Source organism: Empidonax traillii, unplaced genomic scaffold, assembly GCF_003031625.1.
Source record: "Empidonax traillii isolate 1590-97213 ecotype Southwest subspecies unplaced genomic scaffold, ASM303162v1 scaffold542:size423868, whole genome shotgun sequence".
NCBI classification, from domain to species: Eukaryota; Metazoa; Chordata; class Aves; order Passeriformes; family Tyrannidae; genus Empidonax; species Empidonax traillii.
Genome location: NW_020955735.1, coordinates 78,839 through 99,014, shown reverse-complemented (window position 1 = coordinate 99,014; position 20,176 = coordinate 78,839). Strand labels below are relative to the sequence as shown.

Genomic DNA, 20,176 nt, shown 5'->3' with positions numbered 1-20,176 from the left:
AAATATTGTCATTTGACATCTCCACATAATACTAAATTTCTGAGAGACAGAATATATGCTACTGGGTTAATAATGATATATTATTGACATCTCTTTTACTAAAAAGTAGCAAATAATGCGGGCTGTCAAATAATTGTCATATTGAAAACAGAAATGTTGATTTTAATTTTCTTCCTTAAGACAGGCTGACTAAAATCAAAGTGAAAGTCCTTATTTAAGTAATGCATTTCCTAGGTGGCAATTAACTTCCTGAGACCACCTAAGCCAAACACTGACTCATGGGCAGAAATCACCTTTTACCTGTATCGGACCTAGCAGACGTCTGTCTTGCCTCCCCATTGTGATGTCCATCAGTGTAATTTTTTTTCTCTTCTCCTCTCTTGTTCTCCCTTTGGATGGAACCAACTCAAATCCATCACCATTGTTCCTGTTAGAAAGCTCTGTTAGGTGGCTGATCTTGTAAGAAGCAGTTCAGGCCTTATATATTTCTCTGACTGTGTGGAAGCCAACACAGCTGCCCTTGGAGGAGGGGAAGGCACTTCCTGGTCCCTATCCCTCACTGCCTTGTTGTCTGTCTTGATCCAGTTCAGAAATCAGCTGGTGGATATAGGTGTTTAACCTGTATGACTTCTGTAAGAAGCTGAAGACTATCCCTCCTGTGCAGCTTTCACAAAGTTCATTAGGCATCCAGTTTTCTAAATCTAAATGAACAATCTCTGCTTTTTTTCCTAATTGGACAGATGGATTCAGAAAGCATAATTTACCTCTGGGTTTAGTTTCCCCCTCTTATTTATAATGTTAAAATTAGCAGAACAAATACAAAACAGAAGGAGAGCAAGGAAGTGGAATTTGGTGCCTTTGGGGGGATGTGTTGCTCTGCAGAAGGAGAGAGTATTCCCATGCCCTACCCTCTGTGCAAACAGCCTGCGTAGCCAGTCAAAGCTATAAATACACCCAAGAAACAAAAATGTAGCAGAAAGAGGGTGCCAAATGTACTGCATCATTTGGACAACAACAGTAGCATCTTTCTTCCCCATATATTAAAAAGATTAGCTTGAAGTTACTCCATCTAATGAAAATGTTTCCAGAATTTTTCAACACAGCAAACTATTGAACCCAATCCTGTTTTCACTGAAGGCAGTGGTAAATTCCCAATGCAAACAAGAGAAGTAACCTTGCCTTTGAAAAGGAAAACATTCTTTAGTGAAAAAAAATACCCATCTCTAAAACTTTAAAGTGTTCTCCTGAGCTGAGGTTTTTTTTACTTAGAACTGATGCAATATATTTTGCTCTGTATATATAATACTCTCCCCCCTCCCCCACAAAACACTTATACACACAAGGCAGCTTGTATTTAAGCAATGAAAATTTTGTTGTAATGTGGGGTTTACAAATAAAATGTGTGCATATGAAGTGTACACAGGTTCAGAAATTAAGTTCTTGACTGCCAATTAAAGGTAAGTGTACTGTAAGATTTCCAAAAGAAACAGAAAATATACAGAAAAATTACCTAAAGACTCAATGAAGCCCTCAAAAATCTCCCTCCTTTTCTTAGCCCTGAGTCAAAGGTGAGATGAGTTGATTATGGCTTGTAAATACCCATGTATAAAATTATAGTAAAAAATATTATCTGCAAATAAAGATATGTCCCAGCTACATCACTGAAAACAAAGACCGTACAGATTCAAAACAGGAAGGACAACTCTATGAAAAAGTTACATGGTAACCACAAATGCTTGACCAGCTTCCTAAAGATGTGGCGGGTACTCAGGCCCTGCAGGTTTCCAGGCAGGATCCACGGTCCTAATGTACAGGTACGTTCCAGCTCAGCCTGGAGCTGTGAATTGAGCACAGAAATTCCTAGGTAACATTTCATGGGACACAGAATTTCTGGGCAATATTTTTAAGGGCATGCTTTAGTGGTGGCAGTGGCAGTGCTGGGTTAGTGGTTGGACTTGACGATTAGAGGTCTTTTCCAACCTAAATGAATCTATGGTGATCTGACATCAGAGCCACAGTAGCTGTTCTGGCCTTTACTGTGGCAGGAGATAGTTTTGAAATAAAAAGGCTTTATCAGAAAGCTAAATTCAAATGTTTGATACTTGTAAGAGATTTTAATCAATATAATACAATCTGAAGCATGTTCAGGCTGTCACCCATGTCATGTTTTTACTGCATCTTTGCTGGGTAGAGATTGCTCTCCCAGCCAAAACCCAAATGTTCGCCGTTGAAATTTTTCTCCCATCACTCCTTTCCTTCCCTACACTGCTTCTGCTCTTTGCTTTACTGCCCTAAACACCTCCTAACCCAGTGTTTTGCAAATAAATTGACCCAAAATTGTGCTTTTAAAGTTTTTAAACTAGCCTAGCTCATTATAGTTTTGACAAGAAACTGCTTTTTTTTTTTTTTTAAATTTTTTCTTTTTTTTTTCCCCCCCAGGTTTGTTACACCAGTCTGCCCCATATTTGCATGAGGTGGTCTTGTAATTGCTTTGCAATAACATCATTCACCTTCTCAGTAGTTGATTGCTTAGAGAGAATCTGGACAGATGTTTTATGACCATATGAGAAGATGGTATCTAGTTCAACATGCTTTGATGCTCAGTTTGGTCATTTAAGAGTGACTCTAATATAATTATTTATATCTTTGCGTTTTTATTCTTTTATAAAACAGCTATGTTGAGGATACAGTGTTATCAATGCATATATTTTATGAATTACTGACATTTTTTCAAAGACACTATGCAAGTTTTGCAGAAGAGACAGTGGGTGTGATGAACAGATTTCTAGACTTTTTGAGGAAGTCCAGACAGTAGCAGATTGCAGATGTTTCTTCTAAACATCAGGAGAAAAGCAGTTGTCTGATATTCTAATATGACTGCTACTGTACAGACTTGCAGCTGTCTAGTGTTCCTAGGCACAGAATTTTTCAAATTAGGGCTCACTTCATCAAAGCTGGAGTATTCTAAACATAACTGAACAAATCATTGCTTGGAGCACACAATACCAATCCAAAGGAAGAACACGTGTTATTTCAATTTTTGGTGATGACAGGTTTGCTAATATACCCATGAGACTGTAGCCTCAAATCCAGACTTATTTAAGCAACCTTTCAACATGTGACTGTACCAGCTGAGCTCAATAATCATGGACTGTTTGTGGGGACTTCTGAGTGGAGCTGTGTTTAACATTTTCTGCTGGTGATATGACTTTGGGTCCTTGTTTGCTTTATAAGCCATCAGATGACTCCAGGTGTGCTAAGCTGCATGGGTGTGAGGGGAGAGCAAAGATCATGCAGAAGTGTCTGCCTATTTGCTGGCTTTTGGTTTAACTGAAGCTTTAATTCCTTTTGTATTCGTCATGATATTTAGGAAATACATAGATAATCCCATTTCAACAAAAGATCGCTGGGCTGTGGGAAAAAGAAATTACCTCTTTCAGTAGCCAAACTTGCTTTGGACTTTCAGGAGCTGCAGCTCTTCAATATGAATACTTGACAAGTAAAAAAATAACTTAATTGTTTCTTTTAATTTAGGAAAACCTTTGCTTTTGAATACAAGAATCAAGACTGATTACATGATTCCTAAATTTACTTCAGCTCAGGTTGTGTTATCATCTTGTGATTGGGGTGGAGGTAAGCAGGGAAGAGGTTGCAAAAGAGTACTGGGGGTCCCCCTCCTCACTCTTGCTCATCTACAGAAACACCAAAGCCAAGGCTGTCCTTTCCCCACTCCCAAAGAGAAGAGAAAGAGAAAAAAGAGAAGAGAAAAAAGCATAAAGATGGGAAAACAGCTTCGACCTCCATTCCTGCTGGTCTTCAAGCTGTAAATTAATAGGGGTGCTCCTTTTGCAAAGCCAGCAGCTCTGGTGTGTGTAAGACAGACTTAGGAAGCAATTCCACACGCAACCTATTAACAGTGAAAGTATCACAACAGTGCCTTTTGTGCAATCTAGGTATGGGAATACATGTACACAAAAAATTCTTCTCAAATATCCCTCCCAAGGGATGTCAGAGGCCTCATAAAATGCATTTTTGCAAAAGACTGGGGGGAGAGGGGGGTTGCCTTAAAAATTCTGTGCTGCTGCCGAGATTTCAAGCAGTTGACTTGGGTGATGCTGTGTGATGATGGAGCCCACGAAACACCTTGTACACAGAAAATTCTTCCACAATGCTTGATTTCTTTATGATACAGCATTTTGAAGACAAGTAATGTTTTCATACGCTACTCTAGCTCAGAACAGGAAAAGAAGTTTGCTGTAGTTTTTTTTTTTTCTTTTTCTCCTTTTCATTCAATCAGTAAGAGAAAAATATAACCCTAGTGAGATCAATGTTTTGTTCTGGAGCTCATATCTGTGCCCATAATGGTTCTATTTTTGAAGAAGAGCTCCTCAAGGAAGCAGAACTCTCTCCCAAACCCTCTGGAAGCTGGAGAAGTCAGCAGCACACATCCATCTGCGGTCACAACCTCAGAAGACTCATGTGATACCAGTATTATTGTTGATCGCTTCTTTCCAACCCAGATGCACAGTGGGTCATTTTCAGTAAGTAGTGGCATTTCACAGACTTAAAGTCATAATTTTTTGTTTGTTTGTTTATTTAGCTTCATTCATCTCTCTCTATTCTTACAAGCCTGACATTGCACCAGTCAAATACTCAGTTTTCTATTAAATAGCAGGTCTACAAGTAATGAACTTTGGTTTGTTGGTGCTGTACTATAATTTCTCTGTGCTAAGTATAGACCAGAGTCTGACTCCTCAGCATTTTTCAGTAGCTTCTGTGTTATTTTAACACCATACACTCGTTATCCCTGGTAGGATGTGAGGTTGCAGTCCAAACCCAACCTTCCTTGCAAATTGCTAGTTTGTTGCTCACAGCCTCTTGTCAGAGATTTCTCTGTGAAGTGTATCTCTGCTAGTGCAAGGAACATCCACAGTCACCTTCTTGTTTTTGTAGCAAACCTGCATCTGGACTAATGATTTTTAAAACCACTGTTGAGGGTTTTCCAAGAGAGCATCTCCAAATCTTGGGCAGATCTTGCATGGTGTGTCACCAAACTGTACTCTTGGAGCTGGTGGAAAAAGTGTCACTAGTAGGGTGACTGGTGTGGAAGTTGTTCAGGTTGTTCTTATCCTCTTTGAGGGAAAAGAAGACAGCCTAAGTAGGAATATCACAGCATTTCAGGCTTCAGACTTTACTACTAGGGTGTTGCCTTAGTGCCAAGCAGACAGGGTTTGTTGATTGGCCTTGTTGGTTTGTTGGGGTTTTTTTAATAAATTATTTCCTTATCACTGCTTCAGAAGCAGCATGGTTCTGAGGTGCTGCTGTCACCCACTTGTTCTCATCCAAGATGATGTCCGTGCACCAGCTCAGACTAGTCCCAGTCTTGTGCCATCCTGTTAAGTCTTCCTCATTCTCTTGCCCACAGCATCTTCCACAAAGTAAACACCTAAGGTACTTTTGTAAAAAAAGTACCTTACTTTACTTTTGAAAGCAAATCAGTAATATCAGCCTCATAATGACTAATAGTCACAAAACACTACTCAGCACAGTGGGAAGTATCCTGTAATGCACATCCATGGAAAATTTGACAACCCTGAATTAGTAGAAAAAAAGCAAAGCAACAAGCAACTCCTAAAAAGTGCTTGTGTTAGAGGCTGGGTTAAACAATGTAAAATTTGCATTTTCCTCTTTCATTTTGATTTACAAACCCCATGGGTTTTTTAGAGCTCAAGAATTTTTCATCAATCAAATGGTTTCCTGATAAAGCATTTGATAATGTTGTACATTTTGCCTTCTTTAAAAATATTTTGGTCTGATTTTGTTAAGTACCACATCAAAAGATCCTCTATCTTCATGGCAAAGCCTAACAAGGAAAGACAGAGGGCCAAGATAAGAAACCTCCTCCTTTCTCCCTTTAGAAACAATTACCAAAGGCCAACCCAAATTTCTGTCTCAAAAAAAACCAAAAACAAACCCAAACCAAACCAAACCACAAAAAAAAAACCAAAACAAAAAGGAAAAACAAAACAAAACAAACAAAAAAAACACACCAAAAAACCACCCAAAACCAACCGAAAAAGGTTTCATTGACAGATGAAAATATTCAAGATGTCCTTGGCATCAAAGAGCAGCAAGTCAGATTAGCATAAGATTTTACTACATCTTCCATAGCTGCTATGGTATTTTGTACACACCTTTCAAAAAATATCAGTCTTGAAGAGTCATGTCCTTACATTCCTTTGGGGATCAGGGTTGCTGCATACAAGCAGAGAACACAGCTTGGGGCAGAGTTCTTACTAGAAACATCCCAACAAAATAGCACAGGACTGTTGCAGACATGACTTTGGTGCAGAGGAATCATGTTGGAAATCACAAATGAACAAACTCGCATTGGGAACAGCTTCTATTTCACCAGCACCTTCCTGACAGAACAGCAGAGATGAGGAGGCATAAAAGTAATTCAGAAACAAAAGTAATTAAAATACAACACCCTCTGACTCTTTGCAAACTTAAGGAAGTTGTTCAGGCAAATAGATTTATGCCTTCCTGAAATTTTATATATGATTTCATAAAATATTTGACTTGTTAAGTTTTTGAGACTAGTATATATTTTGTCTTATAACAACTCATACATAGTCAAGCTGAATTATGCCTGCATATCTCAATTTCTTCATAATACTATGATGCCAATACTTTTGTCTTCTTAATCCTTTTACAAGCCTTCCTAACATGTCCTGCTTCTGCTCCTTACATTTTTACTCCAAATGCAGCCCTCCCAGAAAACAAGCAAATAACAGACAAGTCAATAAAAGTTCAGGGAACTGACCACTTCCCTGCAGTCATAGCCAAAATGACTCCACCAGACTACTGAATTCTCAGGAATCAAACGAAACACGACATGCAAAACAGCTTCTGGTTTTTTCCTCCCTGTGAAACAACAACAGCAAAAATGCATTTTCTGGCTGTAAAGAAGGCCAGCTTCAGAAGACTAGTCATGAAAGATCAGTTTCCAAAATTTGAGTCATCTGTACGGGTTAATAGCCAGACACCATTTATTGCCCAGAACAATGTTGCATAGTGTTATTCAGTATTCAACCCTCCATAGTCATGTCCAGTTTCTCAGACCTACAGTTGTCGCATTTGTTTCTGCTCTTCTCTACAGCACAAGCTATAGAAAGATCTTTTTCTGTCTCCCCTACCTCATCCTTTCCCCTCAAATATTTTTCTTGCTTTCATTTAGTTTTGTGGTCTTTACGTAATATTTCTGGGTTTTCAAAACTCTCCTAGTTTATGTGCGTGGTTTACAATATATCCCTTTAGCCTTTTTTTTTTTTTTTGTAAAGCTGTGTTTTTGCAAATGGATGAATCATAAACCTCATGTTTCTTTTTTCTTTCTTTCTTTTTTTTTTTTTTTTAATAATTTCTACTGAAAATGTAGAGGAGTTGCAGCTTAGGTAGAGTTTATGGGTATCTTAAGTCTGGGGGCAAAGTTAAATTTGAGGTCAAACTTCCATGGTCCTGGCAATGTTCAGATGTAAACTGGGGACTGGGGACAGGCAGAGGAGATGACAGAAGGGTTGATGTGCAAGGAAATGCTTGGCTTACTGGGCACTTGCCTGTTTTCAAGTGCGGTTTCATCATAGAATTAGAACTATAGGTATTAAATAAAAAAAAAAAATCCTCACTCCAGTGTCTGCCAGAACAAATAATCTGAATTTTCTGCTTTACTGATAAGAGCTACGCTGAGATAATACCGCTAATTGGTTGAGAAGTTCACTGAAGTTTCAGAATTGATGACATCAAATTACTTCATCACTGAATGCCTTTGACACTGATTGAATAAAATGTTTGTTCCCAGCCTAGAACTACTGACTTGCACAGCAATCACGTAGCCAACCTAAGAAAGAAAGGCATCACAATGAGGCAGACAGAACCTTAAAGAACAGCTGTTTCTGCCCATATGGGTTGCCAGACTAAGCCTGGAACAGGGGAAAATCTGCCAGTAGGAAAATCAAGACCAGGATTAATTGTGCAGAGTTGCTTTTAAAACAATTGCCTCCCGTTTGAGTGACTTGACATAGGGAGTGTAGGGAAGATACTGAAGGAAGCAAGTCTGAGACCTGGAGAGGGAATTCAGTTTCACCACTCCCAAAATGGTGAAGCCTGAGAGGAGGATTAGAGCACCAGTTGCCTTCACTGGCTGGTTTGTGCACCTCCCACATTCTGTTAGTGAATCAGATACAAACCCCCTTGCAAACAACAGTGTTTGCTTCTCCTGTTAAAGTTTCTGCTGGGTCAAACTGGCAGTGGTGCTTCACAGGGGCAGTTTCAAAGGGATGAGGACACTACAGGGTTAAGCAGAATGACCCAGCAACAGCTGACAGGGTCTCAGTCCCATCTGCCCTAAATTAAGTTTATGGAAATCCTATTGAAATAGCTCATCTTTCCAGATAGCTGCTTGTTTAGTTTAGCAGAATGAGCAACCAAGCAAATATCTTACACATCTTACAGAATCATACAGATATTTTACCTGGATAAATCCCAAATAGCATACAATCTACTCCCCTCGGTTTATACAGCACTGAAAGCAGATTTGTGTATTTCAAAATCTATTTTATATTCCAAATATTTTTAGCAAAATCCATATTGCTTAAAACAGGTTAGAAGGGGATTTCTACCCTTCATTGAAACATCCAGATACCAAAACCATGAAAGAAACTTCCACAAAATGCATAACAAAGATTCTTCACTCATCTCAAGGCACCATAGGCTTTAAAAAGAACCAGTCCAACACTCATCTGCAAAGCAACTATTAAGAGAGAGCCAAGTGTCTCTTTACAGTAATCCAGCAGTATTTTCTCACTGCAATTTGAAATTCTGCAGGTGTTTAAACACTTGATTCTATTCCTATTTGTAACAGATGAGCTTCAATAAATACCACATCCTGCTTCAGCTCATGATGGCTGACAAGGTTGCAGAAAACCCCTTTCCTCGATTCTAGAAACTCAGACATCGAAGAGAGAGAGACATGCTTCTCTCAGGCAATCTTTTTCTCAGAGATTCTTCTGACATCTGATGGTACCTAAGAGTATTTATTCCTTAAATAAAAAACCTGCTTTTGCCTTAAGACTTGAAAATTAGCGATGCCCTGTGCTTTTGTCTGGCCACGCAGGTGCCAGATTGCCCTTTTCCAGGAATGCCACTGTAGGGCTACAGTAGAAGGACAGTGGCTCACTGTTGCAGAGACAGCTCCTCTTCCCTTAGAGCTTCAAGGCTTGCAGTTTCTTGCTTGGGAATCTACAAATTAGTTTGTAAACTAACAAAAACAATATAAATCAGGGGCAAATGGTCTATTTTCATTCTCTATTTAAAGAATGACTGGCTGAAGAGAGCAAAACTACATCTGAGACAGAATAAAACTGAACAATTTTTTGTCATCTTACAAAGACAGTTTAAATCTACTTTTTAATATGCATTTCTAATCCTTCAAACTTCTTCAGCCTAATTCCCCCTGACAACACAATGGCTAGTCTCCAAGATTATATTTATTCTTTATCTGGTTGAAGAAGAGCTGTTGGGAAATGGCATATCAGACAACAAGACATCTCTCTATTTCAGTAACACTGTACCAGAGAAGTTCTTGAAGAGCACAAGATATGAAAGTCAAATTCTTCTCTTGTGCTGGGCTCTGGGGATCCTGTTTTGGGGTTTCAGTTTTCTCTGCAGCAAGAACATTGGGGTGTACAAGAGGGGAGCGAGGGTGGGTGGGAAGTGAGCAAACAGTGCAGATGGCAGGGAATATATTTATCCGCTCTTCCCACAAGTTGCTGGCTGCTGATCTTTTGAGGAGAAAAGATCTCTCCTTACCTCCTTTAGATAAAGGTTCATCCAGAGAACAGGGTCTGGAAGCAGCTGAATCTTTTGCTGAGGAATTCACTGTGGGTCTTAAACACAGCCGAGTCCTTCCTCCTAAGCTGCAAACTTGGCAGCTACAGTAAGCTCCAGCAGCTTTTCTGAGTAAAGCTGGAAAGGTAGATCATCATTTATACTACCTGGATTATTCAGTTTGCCTACATCGGGGTGCCTAAGCATTGCTTTGAAAAGATCAGGAGACAGAAACAGCTGAGAGGGTGGGGGGACAGGAAAACAGAGACTTGGAAAAAGATAAGGCCACAGATAAAACAAAGGAAACACTCACGATTGCTCCTCTGAGACAAATAATGCCAATACCTTGCCTATTACCTCTTCAGACTTCAATCTGTACCGCCAAACGCTTTGGCATAAACATTAAACAAAGGAAAAACACAATTATAACTCAGTCCAGGATGAATCCTGAAGAACTTGGTGGAAAGGGAGGGAGTGAAAAATGCTGCTAACAACTTCTATTTCTTTATTTTTTATTTATTTTTACTTTTCCCCCACAATTTTTGTAAAACATATTTCAAAAAGTGAAAGAAAAAAAAAAGGCTTCAAACTGATTAATTTTCTTGTGCTAACAAGTATTTTAATCTACATTATTTTTGTCTTAAATCAGAAAAATATAGTTTATCAGCAGTAGCAAAGAAGTGTTGTGTCCATGGACAGAGATATGACTACAAAAGAGCAGACACTTATAGTGAATATTTCTTCTTTAGAATATTCTTGCAAATATAGAATCATAAAATAGTTTGGGTTGGAGGGGACATTCAAAAGTCACCTAGCCCAACCCCTGCATTGTGCAGAGGCATCTTCAACTAGGTTACTCAGAGCCCCATCCAGCCTGGTCTTGAATGTTTCCAGGGGTAGGGCATCCACCATCTCTCTGGGCAACCTATGCCAGTGTTCCACCAGCCTTACTGTATATAATTTTTAGTCTAAACCTACCCTCTTTCAGTTCAAAGCCATTCCCCCTTGACATATCACTACACGCCCTTGTAAAAAGTCCCTCTCCAGCTCTCTTGGAGGACCCCTTTCAGTACTGGAAGGCTGCAAGGAGCCTTCTCTCCCAGGAGCATTCTCTTTTCTAGCCTGAACAACCCCCACTCTCTCAGACTTTCTCTGTAAGAGAGGTGCTCTGGCCCTCTGATCATTTTTGTGGCCTTCCTCTGTACCCACACCATATCAACACGTGTGATGCATTTCCTTACCCTGAGTACCTTTCTGGTATTTGAAATAGTCTGTGATGCTTGGAATAGGAGAGCAAACCAAATCACTGCAACTGTGTTCAAGCCTAGATGTTCAATATAACCAACGGGAAAAGTGGAGAATGAGTTGTGTAAATAGCAAGTAACAACATTGTTCGTTGCTTTCCAGCCTGGCTTTCAAAAATCAACTTTTTTTTTTTTTCCTTTTCTGGTTATTTCTGGGTTTGTGGAGTTCTTTATTATTATGCAAATATGACTCCCTTTATCATTGAAGGATACATAAATAACTAAATAAACAGGAAACATAAATAACTAAATAAATGCCTTGTTACCTGCATTCATAAGCTACAGAAACCTCTGCAGTGTCAGGGGCATCATCAGAAACGCATACAAGGACAAAGATGTCTGGAAGCCTATTGCTTTCAGATATTTATTCTTGAAAATCTTATGTTGCAATAGCATCTAGAATGGCTCTGCAGGTGGGCACCTCATCAGAGGATAATTATTCCTCACTCCACAATGGCTTTGGGTGAGAGATCTGGACTTAATTGCAAACTGAAAAGGAAAGCTGCATGGTACCCACTTAAGCACCACTTTTCACCGTGGGTATCATAAGAAGCAGAAAGTCATCAACTGTTGATATTCAGCAGCAAGGAGATCTCTGTTCATTCCTCTCTCACTGATGTTCCCAAAAGAATCAAATAGGTTCATACAGAACTAAACAAGGGCAAAGCAAGTAATCTCTTCCAAATGTGATACCCAACAACATAGTCCTTGAAACAACCCGATTACAGTGATCAACTACAAGGGTATTGGTTCTTTCCAACTTCACTGACAGATTATGTCATTCTCTCCCTCCCACCATCTTTAGAATCCTTTTTGCTCCGAAACATGAACTTTTTTTTCATGGTTTCAAACTACTTATGATGCCAAAAATCTATCCCATACCTCTGACATCAAACATATTTGCTGACTATACACACACAGTGGGTGACATAAGAAGGCTCTTAGGTATGAAGTCAGCTTGGGGATATTGCATACCCTGCTGATTATCAAGAACAATATCCAAGGGGGGAAGTGCAGGGGGAGAAAGGAAAAAAAAAAAAAAAAAAAAAAAAAAAAGCTTTAAAAGCTGTTTGCCCCTCTGATTTTCAGCTCTTTGAAAAAGTAAGAGAGAACAGAAGAGCACCCCTGGTGTGTGGTTAACTACAAAGGAACTATTCTTAGCAGGTTCCTTCAGTAACATGAAGGGTGCTTTGATTGCATTTTTTGGCCTTGCTAATCTGACAGATATTGATGGATAATTTGGAACAGCCAAAATCTTTGTTCTAAAAACATTGACTCATACATGTTACATCCAGATGCTTTACTGGGTTCTAATAGGTATCAAAGCTTCCTTTGAATACTTTTAAGTAGCATTTTATACATTTAAGAGTGTATGCATGCAGGGGAGGGAAATGATAGAGAGCAGTTCCACTAAGAACAGCCTAAAAGAGAATTTTTATGCCCTTTAACACACTCTAAATACAACCACTCCCAGCACTTTGTTTCTGCCTAATCAAGTTTGAAAATTTACAGAACCAAGATTCTTAATGAGCAATTAGGGCCTTGCAGGCTGGTTTCTCAAACAGGTACAGGAGCTTATGCGTAAACACTCCAGCGCTGACTTCCCCACCACCCCCTGCCTCACAGACAGGGCAGCAGCAGCAGCAACCACCCAGCCTGCTGGAGCCAACTGGCCCCACCTGGCTGCCCAGGATGGGACATCCCTGTGACTTCTGACAGTTGGCCCTTCATCTCTTCCATAGGTAAAGGGGCCCAGCATCCCACGTCCACTGGGATTTAAGAAAGGAAGAACACATTCATCTGAGAGCACGTGGGAAAGGCACCCCCACACCAGCATAAGCTGCTTTTTTTGGTAAATCATGAACGAAAGCGGCAAAGCACACATGCAGCCTCTCAGCAGAGCTCTTCTCCCTGACAGTGCCCCAACCACTACCGCCAGAGAGCAGCTGAACAGGCACATGACTCCGAAAATAAAGAGCCAATTCCATGTGGAAAATAAAGACACGCAGACAAATCAGACACAGAAGAACAAGAACAGAGGCAGCAGGTTGCAGCAGGGGTTAGGGAAAAGCAATATGGCACAACTCACAGAATTTCCAAGTCATTTGGTATTGTTGCCCAAGCCTCATTCTCACAAACTCCTGATGGATGAAGCCTTATATACTGGCTATTCTGCTTTGCAGTCACTTTGGGACAAAATCAGTAAAGACTGAATTAATCTCTTTATAAGGTAAAAAGACCACAAGTAAATACACCATTCTTCCTAAGGGGAGCAATATTCTTCAGGATGTGTTTTAGTAGAGAATCCTCCTAGTAGAAAACCAAACAAGCAGACAAATCACAATGCATGCGCAATGTGACAAGTATAAACCATAGACAGAATTTTTGATCTGTCAGGAGTCAGAGCTGCTGCCAAAGCATTGCTTTTGCTTCCTCAGCATGTCAGTGGAATCAGCCGGTCACTGACAGAGGTATTGCAGCAGCAAAAAGTATCTCCTGGGCAAGCAGAATCAGTCCATGTCTCTGTACCTGTTTGCAATAGTGTAAAGAGTTTGTTAAATCCGGAAATTTCCAAAGTGAGTTTTAGACAGTTCAGAGTTGAGAAAGCTACTCAGCCACAATGCTGACTGCTGTTCTATTTTAGACTAGTGTAGTCTGAAAACAAAAAATCCAAGGCATTATCATCACTAGTGCCAGACTTAACATAGCTGGTAGTGGCCCAAAGCGTACCTGATGGCTACTTAACAAGGGTAAATGGACTTCCATCCTCATGCTCAGCACAAAGTCAGCCACATGAACATAGCAGCTGGGATCTCAACACACGAAAGAGTCTATACTGCAACTTGACTTCCCTTTGCAGTCTCAGAGATGTTACATAGAACATAATCATGCAGTTTCACAGAACTTATTTTTACTCCATTGCTTTTGAAATCCAAACACAGAAGCACAAGCCTCTTTCCCAAACTATGGATGTCAATCCCTCAATAGCTATGCTGAAGGTGAGCTAGCAAACATCTACCTGCAGCAGCCATTGTCAGCAGCCACCCAGAAAAAATAGCCTCTCCTCCTGTGGCTGGGCTCACACAGGTGGGAATGCAAGATCCAGGAGCATTTTCATTAACCCTTTGAAGTGCAGCACAGGAACAGAGGTTCCCCTGGGCTGCCTCACCAGCAGAGCTGAAATCCTCTGGAGTTGTTCAGAGAAGTTTCAGTCATTTACATAAAGGCAAAGACAACAGCTGTGCTTTCAAAGATGGATTCAAAAAAAAAAAAAAGCAACTATTAGAAAAATGTACTCTTTAAAAGGCCTTTATTTTGGTTGCACAGTTACAATTTTAAAGTCCATTTATGCTTACAGTTAGATTGTTCCCAAATAATATTTCATAGCTCATCATATAAACAGTGCATTCTCTATCAGTCTGGTGTATAAGAACTTTATAAAATACAGATGAAGTTACTTTTTCTTCTATACACTTTCAAATTAGTTCACCAAGATCAATTAAAAAGGCAAATAGATTAATTGGCAAAAAAGTGTTGTTATATTTTTAATATATTAGTACAAAATGGCACAAAAGGAAGAAGGTAATTTTAAAGGCCATAAGCATCAAGTGCCTTAAATAGTTTCAATCAGTTCAACCGATTTTAACTTAATTTCAAATTCCAGTGTTGAACTTGGAATTAAACTTGTAATCTTCTTTTCTTCAGCTGTATGAAAGACCTTACATACAAGGTTGGACCTGTTCATGGAAACTATATCACAACAGTTTCAGAACAGTGACATTCAAGTGCAGCTAGGAAGTTGGGAATTTCTATTTTTCCCAGTAACTCTAAGAATTCACAGACTAGACCTTATTTTCATTTAGCCAAAGTCATTGATGCACACTTCAGATGCCAAGATACCAGATGTGTGCACATAAAACACAGTATTTCTTAATGCAAGAACTGAAACAAAAAATTGACATGATTACACCATCCACCCTACCTACCTTTGCAGGAGGCTTTCAGACATAACCATATTCGATGCCAGATACAGAGAAACAAGAGCATCTAAAATACTTCAGGAAAACTGAAGGCTTAATTCACAGGCTTCAGGTATAAAAGAGAGATCACACCAACTTCAGCAACCTAAGTTTTATTTTTGAACCACCCATATCAAATGGGCGGGTGAGTTGGATGGAAGAGAAACAGACAAGAAATACATTTCTAACTTAAAAATAAATTCAGAGATGTGAGTGTGTTGCCTCAAGCAACAGTCCAGGAGTTTGTTTTGGCAGCAACATTTAGCAATATCCCAAAAGATAATTACCCACTCTGTCAAAACAAATTATCATGACTTTGATTAGCCCCCTAAACCTTGAGAGGTTTTTATGTTTAAGTTAAAGGAACCGTTTATGACCTTGACTGGTTTTTTCTCGTAAGACAGCACCCACATCCAAGAGGGCAGGTAGTTATACTGATGGTAATACTGAGAACATTATTTCTCAGGTTAAAATAAAATGTCTTACAAACAAAAAGTAAGTGTGATGAAGTACAGAACTACTATTTTACTCAGCTTCACAATGAGCAAACCATGAGTAGGAATTTCCTTTCCTAATTTAAATACCAATTACAAAGCTTTCTCATGAGACTTGTTTTGAAGTTAACCATATGACGAGTCCAAGAAGCAATAATCCAACAGCAAGTATAACAATGAGTATGCACATCTTCTTTCGGGATCTTTGCTGCCAACAGAGAAAAAAACCAAGTTGATTGAAAACTGTACCACCACATCAGAGGAATATTCAGATGCTTTTATGGTCCTACTGCTTGTGCAATCTAACTAAATTGTGTCCTTACTAACAAGTCATATAAAGATGTTCAAGGAAAAAAAAAAAGGCAGTTATCCACATTATTTTATGGCCATATTATTCAATGGAAAGATTTCAGTGGTTATTTTCTGGCATACCTAATAAACTAATGAAAGAGAACGCAGTAATATAATGAATGGATGTAATTACAACACTTGGGGAAGTAAATGTGAGAGTGCAGGTGACAGCTTTTAGAGGAAAATGGACAATCAGAGGAGACAGAAATGGTCTGCTAGGAAAAAAAAATATTCAAAGACTATTAATGTATATACAGAAGGGGAAAACAGACTACAATTTTAGACTTCTGTGCATCCATTCACAGAGTTATTTTAAAGCTGTTTTTGTCAACTTTCTTAGGTACAACTTGTTCTTAAAGAAAAAAACAAACAAACAAAAAAAGAACCCCAAACTAAACAAAAGAGACCTGACTAGAGACCCAGATATATAGACATTACTACAATAAAGCATAAATTATAAGCATGTTCAGAACTTCTGCATTTCCCATACAGATCTGTAACTTGAGATACCAGAGCACTTCAAACTAGAAGATGTCTGTCATCCTTTATCTGAAAGATATGGAATCAGAGGGTTTCCTTCACAGGAGGAAAAAAAAAATTAGCTATGGGTTTCTCGGGCTGATATCCTAAGATCTCTTGCTTATAGCCAAAGAATAATAACACTCAAATCTTGGGATTCTAGGATACAGACCCAGAAGTAATGCCAGGCTGTGCTCTACTTGGCAGAAGTTCTTCTGCCTGGGTGGTTTTGTTGTGTTCTTTTCTTTCCCTTCCCTTCTGAAGAACAACATTTGTGTCCGTTCTTCATTGGAGCTGTCAGTTCTCTGCCGAGTACCACCCAGACTACCAAGTTTCCTAACAATTCTCTCGTTCTAGTTTTACTGTCTCATTGCCACTTCTCCTACTGTCAGCTAATATTTCTTCATTTCATCATTTTACTTGCTAGAACTCAATCTGTTTGCTGGAATATCTTCCTTTTTTAGACCCTGCAGCCAGTTCTCTCTTTACACTCAAGTCTCTTCCTTCTGCATCCTGCAAACCACCCCTCGACAGCAATGCATTCAAGTCATGCATTCAAGTCATGCATTTCCACTGTAATGCTACTTAAGCAAGGGAGTAGTCTAAAGACACGGCAATCTTATTTTCACATACAAGTGCTGAAGCAGCACTGGAAAAGGGGGAAAGAAAGGAGAGAAGCCTGGCTTTGCCCAAACTGCTCTGCAGATGAGTGATGCTGATCTCATCCAACAACAAACAAGAGCTGTGAGGGTACCAACAGCCCTGTCCCTACCAGCACACCCAGGCCTCTAACACTTACTTCCTTGAGCAGGTCAGACCATACAGATGTAATAGTTGCTAAATTAAAATAAGTCTGCTGAAAGTGGAAACGATTTTTCAGTGTCTTGGAACAAGGATGAGAGCAAGCAAAGGAAAGTTCAAATCCAAAGCAAATTACACAATCCTTTCAAACAAACACAGGACAAGCACAGTGTTTGGTCTCTGCTGCAAGACCTACTGAACAGAAGCGTGTCCAAAAGTATCGATAACCTTCCTTTGACATCAGAAGATATTCATCCCTTCCTCCTCAAAATAAAACATAAAGTTTCTAATTTTAAATTTCAACCAGAAAACTAACACCTTCCATTGAAAATTTTGGTTGCTATTAATTTTTTTTTCCCCCCTGAACTTTCTCATTCTCAAAATAGGAACCATTAGCTATAGTTAATGTGCCGATTGGTCCCACCCAGAATACAGTTCAAGGATGCACCTTCTCCTACTTCTGAAATCAGTAAGCAATACTTCAGACATTCTGTCATCCATTTACTGTCCTGGTTACTACTAAAACACATAAGAGGATTTAAAGGAAAAAAAAAAAGTCTACGGACTAACTCTAACTTAAAAGGGAAGATTAATCGCTAATAAGATTATGTCTTGTAAGTTCCAAAAATGTTATAAAAACGAGGCATTTAAAGGTATTTCAAAGGTTTTTCAAAAAAGTTTGACAGTTTGAAATATGAGCTTTGAGAAGATTGTAGACAGCAAAAATTGGTGCTAACTGGCAATGTCTTCAGAAGACTTTCTTGCCTATCTTCCTTACTCCTCCAGTGATCTTTAGAAGCTTGCTCTCCATTTAAAAGAACCTTTTACTTCTTGAACTACAAACAAGGGGTTGACTTGCTTCCGATCTTTTGTTGGTTTGGAGTTTTTTGTTTGGTTGGTTTTAAAGATGTAACTCCAGGTTCTCTCATAGAATCATAGAAGGCTCTGCAACAGCCTGTCTGAAAACAGCCTTATAGGAAACCCAAAGCTTTAGGAGATCACTGACTTTTGTTTTATAGTGACCTAGAAACACCATGGCAGTCTAACATAAACCCATAACTATAACTAAGTCTTCAAGCCTTGAGGAACTTCCTAAGCAAAATCTGAACTGCATAAAAAAGTGGAAGTCAGGACTACTGAGAAAGAACAGTTACACACAACTGGCAGTCGGCATTGGCATTACCTGGTAGTTTGCTGCTCTTGCCAGCTGCTGGTTTGCTTGCTGCACGTGTACATCTGCATTTTCCACATTGGCTTCTATGCTGTCTTTATTTTAAAAGGAAAGATTTCAAATTTTTGTTAATCATAACCCAGAAAAAGGGTTTGGCAAGCTGAAACACTCTTGAGACCATACATAATAGCTGCTCCCAATTGCTGGTGTCTTCATCAATATCCAAAGTTTTATACCTTGTATTATGAAAGCTTGGCCCACCCTATACTTAGGCCAGAGCTCATTTTAGAACTGCCCAGGCAATGAGTGGCTGAACTCATGTCAGGTAACAGCTTCCCTGTTCTAGAAGCAGGACTGAAGCTTTGATACCAACCAAAGTAAAAACTTTCAGTATTTCTACATTTTTTTATTTTTTATAATAACCTTTTACTTACACTCCAACTTGCTACTGACTACTCTCTGCTAAGATTAAAAAATTCCTAAGGCTTGTGAAAACAGAGGAAGCATACACACCAAAAAAAAATCCCAAAAAGCTAGTTCGGTATTCTGTCATACTGACACAGATTTATTTTTTCCCACAGAAAAATATTAACAGATTATGGGCTAAGGTGACAGAAAAAGCACGGAAAATATATCCTGGACATAGACAACAGTATGACTTGGCAACAAACTCAGAAACTGTATTCTCCAATCACATTTCATTAAAACATTAAACCTATTTGTGTGGAAGGCAAAGCATGAGCCTTTGCTGAATCTGCACACATATCATCAGGAAATACAGTAAAACTTCCCACATAAATTCCAACTTTATGTATAAACAGTTCAAAAAACTACTTTTAAAGACATTTTATACACATGAAAAACTACATAATGTTTTAAACTACATTTTAAACACACTTTATGTATTCCCAGTCACCTCAACCAGTCTACCCACAAGTAGGCAATGCTAAAGCATTTGCTTTAGCAATGTTATTCTCATTACAGGAATTTTTCCAGCAATAGGAAGTTCTACGTTGCAGCTCTCCAGAGAAACTGAATAAAAATTTTTCAGATAATATTTGAATTGGACTTACCTATCACATCACCTTGCTCATGAATCATCATTCCTAGATCTTTAAAAATTTCATTGATGTCCATAATATCAGCCTGTAGAGAACCAATTATAGCATGAATTGACATCACATATTCAAGCATTTCTGCACAGTTAGATATAAATAGTGTTCCATCTCCTCCTGAGTGCACATCCCTGACTCTTTATACTACAGGATAAAAAACCCCAATTTTATGTACTTGTTTGGAAGGGATTTCTTGGTACTATGAGACTAAGTTTATCATAATGAAATTAACCACCAAATCAAACTGAGGATGAGCATGTGCACAAAGTACACTTCCCAACATATCAAAAACAGGATCTCTCATTGCTGAGGGCTCACCTAGATGCATGTTTGTATTATAAGTTTCACTGCAGAGAAAAATTCATGATAACATTGCTTAAAATTTAACTGTCTAAGACAAATAATTAAAAGCCTGTGTAGGACATATTCTTCATTAGTTTTACCACTAGGGAGGTTCAGATTAGATATCAGAAAATTTTTTTTCACTTTAGATTAGGTGGTCAGGCATTGGAATAGA

At 38.9% G+C, this 20,176-nt stretch overlaps 1 protein-coding gene across 3 annotated transcripts in view; it reads right to left on the bottom strand.

Annotated features, from left to right (window-relative positions):
- Positions 1–9,897: 9,897 nt before the first annotated feature.
- The window catches only part of STX7 (syntaxin 7), a 34,791-nt gene continuing 24,512 nt past the window's right edge, over positions 9,898–20,176 (bottom strand). For 2 of the 3 annotated variants that reach the window (XM_027897449.1, XM_027897450.1), the window contains exons 8-10: positions 19,618–19,690; positions 18,557–18,639; positions 14,483–15,910 (exon numbers count right to left, since the gene is read on the bottom strand). In XM_027897449.1, the coding sequence (XP_027753250.1) occupies positions 15,809–15,910; positions 18,557–18,639; positions 19,618–19,690 (258 nt within the window). In that variant the 3' untranslated portion in view covers positions 14,483–15,808. Of the gene's footprint in view, positions 10,014–14,482; positions 15,911–18,556; positions 18,640–19,617; positions 19,691–20,176 lie in introns of those variants that run through there. The other variant, XM_027897451.1, reaches the window with a different exon arrangement.